The sequence below is a fragment of the Portunus trituberculatus genome, chromosome 38 (genome assembly GCF_017591435.1).
Source record: "Portunus trituberculatus isolate SZX2019 chromosome 38, ASM1759143v1, whole genome shotgun sequence".
Lineage (NCBI taxonomy): Eukaryota > Metazoa > Arthropoda > Malacostraca > Decapoda > Portunidae > Portunus > Portunus trituberculatus.
This window is the reverse complement of record NC_059292.1, coordinates 630,359-640,138: the sequence shown is the minus strand read 5'-3', so window position 1 is coordinate 640,138 and position 9,780 is coordinate 630,359. Positions and strand designations below refer to the sequence as shown.

The following is a 9,780-nucleotide window of genomic DNA, read 5'->3' as shown; positions in this document are numbered from 1 at the left end:
ACTCTCATTCCTACCCTCCACTTTGAACAGCTAACACGTCCTCACTCTCAGCACTGTCTCCTATGTCCAGCTCTTCCACTCTCAGATTCCTCACCTTCCTGTGGAGCAGGGCTACGCCTCCTCCTAGCTTCTCCTGTTTCTTGCGTCCTTTTCCTAACATCACAAACTCATTACCCTCTATCTGCACCACATCCCGCAGGTGAGTCTCAGTAATACCTACCACATCTAGGCTCCATTCATTCAACTCTTTGCATACATCCTGAAATTTACCAATGCCCCATCCTCTTAATTCAAACAACCAAATTTCATACATGACCTTGCCTGTTTGTTGTCCTCTCTTCCTTGCTTCGGTGCACATCCATTCCTCATTCAGGCCGCATCTACACACACCGTAGACCTTGCGCGCACCCACTCACGCAGCTGTCCGCACATCCTCTTGTTGCCGGTCTCATTGAGGTGCATCCCGTCCGGCAGGAAGTCCATGCCTTCCCTCAAGACGGGGTCCAGGTCAATGAAGCTGACGTTGCCCATCTTCCTCAACCAGTCCAACTTCAGCTTCAACACTTCTTTCTGGATCTTGGCATTTGTCCTCCTCCTCAGCCGCTCGTACCTCTCTCCCTCTCTTGGCCGACGCATCACACCCACCACTGCCACACACATCTTCTTGGCTTCAGTAGCCTTCACTGCCTCCACCAGCTCCTTCACTGTCTCTTCTTCACCGACCCTCTCCAGGTCGTTGCCGCCACCCTGGATCACCAGCAGGCCGTTTTCTACTGTCTGGGTCTTAATTACCTAGCTTCTTCTTGATCTCCTGGATCTTGGCTCCCCTCAGGCACTCCTGTGAGGCTCCACTCACCTTGCTCCTGAAGAGGGCATCAGTATTTTTTATCATACTGTCCCCAACGATGCAGATTAGGGACTTCTTCACTAGCATCTTCTTGGTCGGTCCTCTTCTATGCTGTTGCTGCTCACTCACTCTCTCCGTCTGCATGGCCTTGTCCTGTTGGGGTTTCGGGGTGTGCACAGTCTGAGTGCCCCCAGCCTGGGCATCCTCGGTCTGAGTGTCCTTGCTGCTGGTCTCACTTGTCTCGGTTTGTGACGCCCTATCAGTCTTGTCCTTCCTGTCCTTCATCCTCTCCTTGGCGTTCTCTATACACTCATCGCACAAAAACACGATGGTCTTGTGATTGAGCATCTTGGAGGACGCCTTCAGCAGCCCCACACAGGCTGTGTAAAGCCACCGGTCACACACCTCGCACACCATACCACTGCACGTAGCAGAAACACTCTCCAAACACACCTTGCAATCGTCCACAGCCATTCTTGTTCTTACTCCTTCCGAGATCCAGGAAAAAAACTTCAAAAAGCAGGAGCGGAGTCACACACGTCCTCTCTTCGCGGCGATGGTGTGGGGTCGGGACGAGGTAACAGCTAGACTGCAGAGATCAAGTGGAGCAAGATATGGGATGTATCGGGAGAGGTAGCAGGAAGTGGGTCGATATGGGATGGGTCAGGGAAAGGTAGAAAGAGGCGGTGTGTTAGATGGGATAAGTCTTGTGACAATCGACGCGGATCGAGACGCAAGGATACCAGTGTGCCCACTAGGCCACTCTCATGGATTCTATCTTGTATATACTTTGATCACTACCCAGTATGCTGATGACTGAGTTACCGGATCGAGTTTACACTAAGTAATGAATAGAATAACAGTTAGATGTAACCTGTGTACTTTAAGTATAATGATAGGTAGCTATACTACGTTTAATAATTTATTTGTGTTGTACGTACCTACCTAGCTACTTCTTTCAATCATCTTCACACTTCTGACTGTTCAAGTTGACTGTTTTTCTCTGCTGTTTGTTTAGACTTTTAAGACTTGGGTCGTATTTTACTGGGGCTGGTTTGGGAAGAATTCCGCGAGAACCCAATCCACGAGCTGGCAACTCTGAAGCAGCTGTAGTCCCAGTTGTCACTTGCCAAGTTGCCAGACGGTGAGCACTGAGCAGCACGACCACTGATGGTGGAGGGAGGCTGGCAGGTGAGATGCTTGCTTGACTTGGTGGAACTGCTTATTTGATGTGATGATTGATGAACAAGACACGATTTTAAGGGCATGCTTGTTACTATAATGTGACTTGTTGTTTAGTGTATTGGATGTATAAGATCAGGTAATTATGTTGTGGCGTAGTTGTGTGTGAAGAGCTAGGTGAGGTGAGATGACAGGATAGATCTGAGGCAGCTGACGTGGATCACAGTTGTGTAAATGGATGTTTACTTAAATTGAATATATTATTTGATTAGTGGGTAACAACACATCTTATATGTGATTATGCAGCTGGTGCCTATACACACCAGTTGCAAAGTGATAAAAATGTGCTTTTTTTTTTTTTAAATATCAGTGGCAGAAGATAACGACTTCAGTCAGAAAGAGAAGTTTGGTTAGGTTTGGTTGGTCATTTCAATAACTTATGGCAAATATATATAATTTTATAAATGGCAAACTTGATAACATAAAGCAAGGATTCAAAATGAGAGATATGGCGAATCTTACAAAAGGCGGATCCTTATTTATTCCACTAATGTCTCTCTTCAAGAGGCCAAAGTATACTAAATTTAGGGAACTTGAAAAATCTAAGGAGAAAAGTGTTGCTATTTTTGGAAAATTCTTAAGAAATTAAACAAAAGGAATACCTGCTTCCCAAATCTCCTTTACCTTATTCTTACCATTCCAAGCCACTAACCTCAACAATTAGGAGGACAGGCTAACCTAATGTACTATCTTTGTGATCTCCATCCCTGACAAACTTGAGGTCATTGTGGGAAACCAGGGTTCCCTAAATTTCAAAATATGGCATCTCATCCATAGATATTGCATGAAAATCCAAATTTGGCATAATTTTGCTTCTTCAACCCTAAAATATTCCAGCCACAGTGTACATACACTATAATTTGTTGACACATATTGGCTGGAAATGAATGATATTAATGATATTTTAATACATTGTTAAAAGGACAGCTCTCACTGGCAGAAAGAAAGAGATACAAGAGAGTATGCTTGCCATTACTTAACAGAAACCAGTATCATAATGCATATGTTAATCTATATCCCTCCAAATCAGCCTTGTTAGCATGGACTTGGAATTTGTGATACAGCACAAGGCATATCATGTTACTGTAATGTAACCATGTATATATGACCCCTAAACAAAATCCATATACTTATGTTATATAATGAGTATTTATCACCATATGCACTAAATTAGTTGCTATTAGTAAGATTATGCAGATAAAAGGCAGATTTGCAATGGTAATGATCAATTTAATTTTATACAGCAAGTGCAGAACATGTCAGTTTTTTGTCCACAGAATTGCCTAATATACTATTGGTGTTACATTGAAGGAATTTGTAAAGAAGTATGTGCTTGTGAAATTACAGGTTCTGTACAATATATAGAGAAAAAAAAAAATTCACTGGGAAGGAGAGAAAGATAAAGTTGAATATACACACTATAGCTACACATGGCCTTGGGGACCACTATCTCCATCTCAATGAAGTTTGAGTGTCTAGTGCATGATATTCCTTTTCCAAGGCACAGGAATACATTGACACTGGGAATGGGAAGAGAAAGATAGAGTAAAAGAGAAAATGCTGGATCAAAGTCAGATGTTCTCTGGCTCTCATGTGTAAATTGTTTAATTCAAGTATGCTTGGACATCTAAGAATAAAGTGTGAAAAATGTAGATAACCTCGTCAGTGTAGGAATAGATATGAAAATCATAAATGAATAATTAATTTAGTGTATCCATTGCTTGCATGAATTATGTTCTTCATTTTGTTTGTTGCTTGGAGATCAATGTTGATTTTGTATTTTATTTGTATGCGTATTTATCATATGAAGTCTTATTTTACAAAGCATTGCAGTCATGCGGGTAAGCCCAGGTGCCATTGTGTGGACATTGCTAGTCTTGGGAGGTGCCTCTCTAGTTGGTCAAGTTGTGAGAGTTCTAAGTATTGATGTGGATGAAACACTTCAAGATTACAAGAATGATGGAAACCACTCAAGAGGACCACATGATGGCCTTGGTTCATCAGATGATCACATTCTGTGGTTTATGCAAGTGAGTGCCTCAGTCTTAAAAGGATCTTGCTTTTCATTTTTTATGCTTGCAAGTTGTAATTGCACGTGTGTGACTCACTCTATATATATATATATATATATATATATATATATATATATATATATATATATATATATATATATATATATATATATATATATATATATATATATATATATATAGAGAGAGAGAGAGAGAGAGAGAGAGAGAGAGAGAGAGAGAGAGAGAGAGAGATATATATATATATATATATATATATATATATATATATATATATATATATATATATATATATATATATATATATACTAACCACTAAGTGATATATTATACGCTTAAATTTTTTACATTTAATTGAATTAAAATTAAGAACACAAATAATCACCAGTAATTATTTCAGCAAGTGGCAGATTATCTTTACATATACTTGACACAAGTTTCTCAAAAGTTTCTCATCCAAAATCCAAAGCATCAAAATTCAAAATCAAAATCACTCAAATATATTCGTCAAAATCACACAACATATATCAATCAAACACAAATCTTAAATCTAAACATCCCAAGAATATAACATTCTACAATATTACTTCTTCCCTTAACTCCATGAAATGATAATTAACTAAGACTGCATCACCAACTATTAAGCTCCCCCTTACTATTACAACGGTGATTTTGTTCATGTCACCTCTGATTCCTCTCTGGTTAGGACTCTGCAACCTCTCAGCTTCTGCTCTAATGTCTCTACCTTAGTTACATCTTAATTTATAACCTAGGTTGTAAATTATGTATTACACAAGTAGAAATACATATCTTACACAAGACACACCCCTAGGTGTGGCAATGTACTTTTTAACCCAATCCACACTAATAAACGTGTGGATAAGGTGGTGAGCATGGGATCTGGCAGATGTCCATGTGTAGGTTTGAATCCCACCACGTACCACCTTGAAATTTGCCATTTGTTGAGTGGTTTAAAGTTACTTACATGTCACCATGATATCCAGGTTGTAGGGTGGTTACATCAAAGATGCACTTGGGTGGTGATATGGGCCCTAATATGGGTACCACTATAAATAAAATTGCCTGCGCCACTAATGGGTGGAAGCTGAACAGCGCTTCCCATACTCTTGAAGTAAACCTACAGGCGCTATAGGCCACATCCCCCAAAAAAAAAAAGAAAGCAATATATCATGACCTAATCCACAGTAATACATGTTATCCAGACACTAGCCCTAGGCATGGTGATATATATCTTGATCCAATCCACAGTCATACATTTTACACAGACATGGCCTATGCATGGCAATATATATTTCTACCCAACCAGGGTATCTGGGGCAAAGTATGAGCTCTGCAGTGTTTGACTGTTAGACCTGCCAGTGTCCCCTCACCTGCGGTTACCTTCCTTTTCACGTATCAGGACCATATGTGCTTCCTTTACATTTCTCAGGTACTGTCAATTCTATGTTTGTAATTTTCTGTGTAGGTCAGGCCATAAAATCTGTTTTTTTTTTATACCATGTTAATGTCAAGAGCCTAAACAAAATCCTACTTCATTGTACTGTTTTTCTACTTTTCTCTTTTTTCCTCTTCCTTCTTTATTTTCTATTTCTCTCATTTTATTCTCTTTTCTTATTTCTTCTCTTTTCTTTGACTGTGTCAGGTTACTACAATTTTATTTTTAATTTTCTTTAGATTTTGCACTAGTTGTAACTCATCTAGCTTTTTTTTTTTTTTATTTATCTATTTATTTTCATAAAAATAAAAAAAACAAGAAAAATACTGAAAATTGTATTTGAAGTTAGTGATTCATGAAAATTGGCTTAGAAGAATGTTTGCTACACATACTTTGCTAAAGGTAAGAAATTACAAAGAAATATGAAATCTTTGAAACAAGGAATATATGTTTACACTTTTAATAGTGTAATAGTGTCGATCAAGACTTGGTAAACATAAAAATAAGGAGCCAGTTTATTGACTTGAATTGTTTATAAGTTTTTGTTTCGTAACAGATCTCGGACCTTCATCTCAGTATCTTTCAAGATCCTACCAGATCTACAGAGCTGATGGAGTTTGCTTCTGTAACAGTGAATAACATCAGGCCAGCAGTGGTCTTAGCCTCAGGCAAGTGGAAAACAGTGTTGGATTTAGTTTTGACATCAAGAAAACAAGTGCTCGAGAACATTTAAGATCAATGTTCCATTGTCTTTTCATACAACTGTCTCTTCTTTTTCTCAGATAAAGATTTGTTTCAGGTGATTTGACCGATGCCAAAAATGCTGACATGTTAGGTTCTCAGCAATATATTGAGGAATGGGCCACCTATAGTGATGTTCTCAAGAACAGTGGAGTTCTCAACAAAACTACTTGGCTTGATATCCGAGGAAACCATGGTAAGAAATATTCTCATTGTATGTATGAAGATTATACAGAAGTTATATACGCTTGATGCTATTCATGAATGATGTGGCAAAGACTCTTCCATTGTCTTTTCATAAGCTCTGGAACTAAAATGCTTCCCATGTTTGTAAGCCCCTGAACAAATAGGAAATGCCATTTCCACTGTCTTTTATGTTTTTGTTCGGGTGTTTCCAAATCGTTTTGGCTTTTTCCAAAAGCTTTGGGTAGTCAGTGCTATCAACTTTGTTTTATTATCACAGAATGGCTGAGGAATGTACATGTGCATCACTTAAAGCAGTAATATGTTAACAAGCCCATGGAGCAATATCAACACAGCATGAGAGAGAGAGAGAGAGAGAGAGAGAGAGAGAGAGAGAGAGAGAGAGAGAGAGAGAGAGAAAAGTCACCCTCAGCAGCAACAAAAAAAGGTGACATGGGAGAGGATAGCTGCCAGGTGTAATGCTGCTTATCACACAGCTGAGGCCAGCACACTGCATCTCCTGAAGAGTTTGGAATTACCTAAGAAACAAATGAATGCTGTATAGTTAATATTAGTGTATAGTATGCAAATGTTTGCAGTAATACAGTTTAGCTCAGAGAGAGTTTCCTTGATCCCAGGACAGCTCCATTCCACAGGAAATCCAAATTATAAATCATATGGGTAAATATTTATCATTAGATCATGCTACAAGTTGGAATTTTTAAAACTAGATCTATGTGCAATTAAACTACACCTCGGTCCCGCTATAAGCGTGTTCACAATGAATGATTCTCACAATGAATGAGTGACCGAAAATATTCAGTCCAAAATTTTTGTTATAATCGAGCACATTCACTATGAACGAATCGTTAAAGCGATCCCCTTAACAGTGAAAAGGGATATAATAGAGCGAAAAGAGAAAGGTGAAGGTAATACGGCAATTGGACATTCATTGGGGTTAAATGAAGCAAGCGTTAGATCAGTGTGGCGCAATAAGGATGACATTAAGAAAGCACTAAAGGCATATGGCACTTCAAATTTAGACTGTAGACTGCGTGACTTTGACCAAGAACTAATAACAATGGAACGTTACCTAGGTCACTGGATAAACCGCAAGGAGGCCGAGGGAGTTTCATTATCGAAATCAGACATAATGGACACGGCTAGAAGTTTTTACCACACTGCATGCCGCCGTCATCATAAAAATCCAGGCCCATTCAAAGTTACCCTTTATTACCATTTTCTTTATGTGTGCAATGTATTCCATGTTTAACCCCATTTTTTTCCTGGAAAAGCAGGTAAAATAGGGCTGAAGGTTAGGTTTAGGAGAGGGCTGATTGACCTATTAGCCTTTTTCCCATATGATACATTATTCACTATGAACGAATTCGCTATGAACGACCCCGTTCATCAACCTATTAGACGTTTATAGTGGGACCGAGGTGTAGTTGCAACAATGGTGATTATACTCTTGCCTTTCCCAAACTTTTATTTTCTGGACTTCTACATAAACCTTTCAGTATCTATCAAAAAAGTGTAGAGAATATCATGATGTTTTCAGCGGTAGTTGTTTATTTTTCCTTCATGATTAGCATAGCAAATATTGCATTGAACAGTTAGCCTTATGTTTATTTTTCCAAGAGTAAACCAGAGCCTTTCAATGCATATGAATGGATAAGAGCATATGAAATATTTTCATAGCCAAAATTTTCCATATAGTATCTGTATGTAGGTTACATAGTGTTGATTTATGATTCATACTGAAGGACAAATGCCTAAATAGCTTTGCTTTTGATTTTTCTCCTGTACATATGTAATTCTGATAATTTATTAAAAGCACATGTTATCATTGTTTTACAGACAATTTTAACGTGCCTTCATTAAGCAGTGAGGAGAACTTGTACCAGCAGTACAGTGTCCAGGGGCCTCATCACTCTCGCTCCTACAGTTACACTCTCAAGCAAGGTGGTCAGTCTGTAACCTTCATAGCTGTTGATGCCTGTCTTCTCCCAGGCCCAAGAAGACCATTCAATTTCATTGGTAAGGTCTTACATTCACATATTTACATATTTGCCCTATTTTGTTAATATTATTAAAAGACAATGGTGCTATGATGTATGTATGGGTATATGGTGTTTTTTTCTTGGTTAACTCTATGCAGGATAGGCTGGACACAAGATTATCACTTTCCACTGGAAGGCGATGGTGCTATGATGTATTTATGGGTGTGTGGTGTTTTTTTGTGGGTTAGCTCTGTGTGGGATCACCGCCATAGTATCTAGATACTAGCAAGCTTGATATTTATATTTTGTAGGAAAATTCATGCAGGTAGTTTGTATCCTGAAAATATGTACATATTCAGAATTGATTTCACCCACTGAAAAAGAAAGAAAAAAAAAAAAAACCCAGCAACAATAATTCATCCCCATCTATAATGTGCACAAAACTCAGAGTCATTATCACCTATCAATTTCCACATGAGAGGAGTTATTTTGTAGCAAGGAACATTGTTGATTTTATTTATTTGTTTATTTTTTTATTTTTTATTTTTTAGAGGTTTGCTATATATAGTTTTTTTTTTAGGAATGGTAACGTCATCTGAGATGCGTCTACTAGAGGAGTTTGAGAGGTCCAGTCGCAAGAGCAACTACACCATCTGGTTTGGTCATTATCCCACTTCATGCATCCTCTCCCCTGAGCCAGGCATTCGGCGTATTATGGGTCGAGGTTTAGCTTATCTCTGTGGACACCTGCACACTCTTGCAGGTCTTGTTCCTAATATGTACACCCGGCAACACACAGGCTCCCTTGAGCTGGAGCTTGGAGACTGGAAAGACAGCCGACTGTAAGTATTTTGTGATATTTTTCATTGCTATTTTAACCTAGAGGTGGTAAGAATAAGGAAAGGAAAGGAAATGTATGATGAAGTGAAGGAATAGTTGATACAGCCCCCAGAAGAATATCCCAGGTGTAAAAGAAAGAAGGAACAGTGAATATTTTGAAAGTAAAAGGACTAGTGAGTGAAAAAGTTTTAAGGAAGATTTATAAAGAGTATGAAAGAAAATTGAGTGGAATACCATAAAAGTAAATAAAGATTATATATAAGAAATAAGAGAAGGAAAAAGAATAAGATTAACCCATACAGTGTTTAGTACACACACACACACACACAAGAAAGGACTAAAGAAACTTACGTATGAGCGGAATGTAATGTATTCCAACATAAATGGAGTGATATCGGGGATTTTAGAACTCAACGATTACTTGAGGGACAAGAACCC

General features: G+C 38.5%; 1 protein-coding gene across 4 annotated transcripts in view; it reads left to right on the top strand.

The window, feature by feature from the left end:
• Window positions 1-1,985: 1,985 nt before the first annotated feature.
• The window catches only part of LOC123514982 (transmembrane protein 62-like), a 30,464-nt gene continuing 22,669 nt past the window's right edge, over window positions 1,986-9,780 (top strand). For 2 of the 4 annotated variants that reach the window (XM_045273282.1, XM_045273285.1), the window contains exons 1-6: window positions 1,986-2,038; window positions 3,923-4,119; window positions 6,132-6,243; window positions 6,375-6,512; window positions 8,360-8,539; window positions 9,083-9,344. In XM_045273282.1, coding sequence (XP_045129217.1) covers window positions 3,925-4,119; window positions 6,132-6,243; window positions 6,375-6,512; window positions 8,360-8,539; window positions 9,083-9,344 — 887 coding nt within the window. In that variant the 5' untranslated portion in view covers window positions 1,986-2,038; window positions 3,923-3,924. Of the gene's footprint in view, window positions 2,039-3,914; window positions 4,120-5,446; window positions 5,570-6,131; window positions 6,244-6,374; window positions 6,513-8,359; window positions 8,540-9,082; window positions 9,345-9,780 lie in introns of those variants that run through there. The other 2 variants (XM_045273283.1, XM_045273284.1) reach the window with 2 other exon arrangements.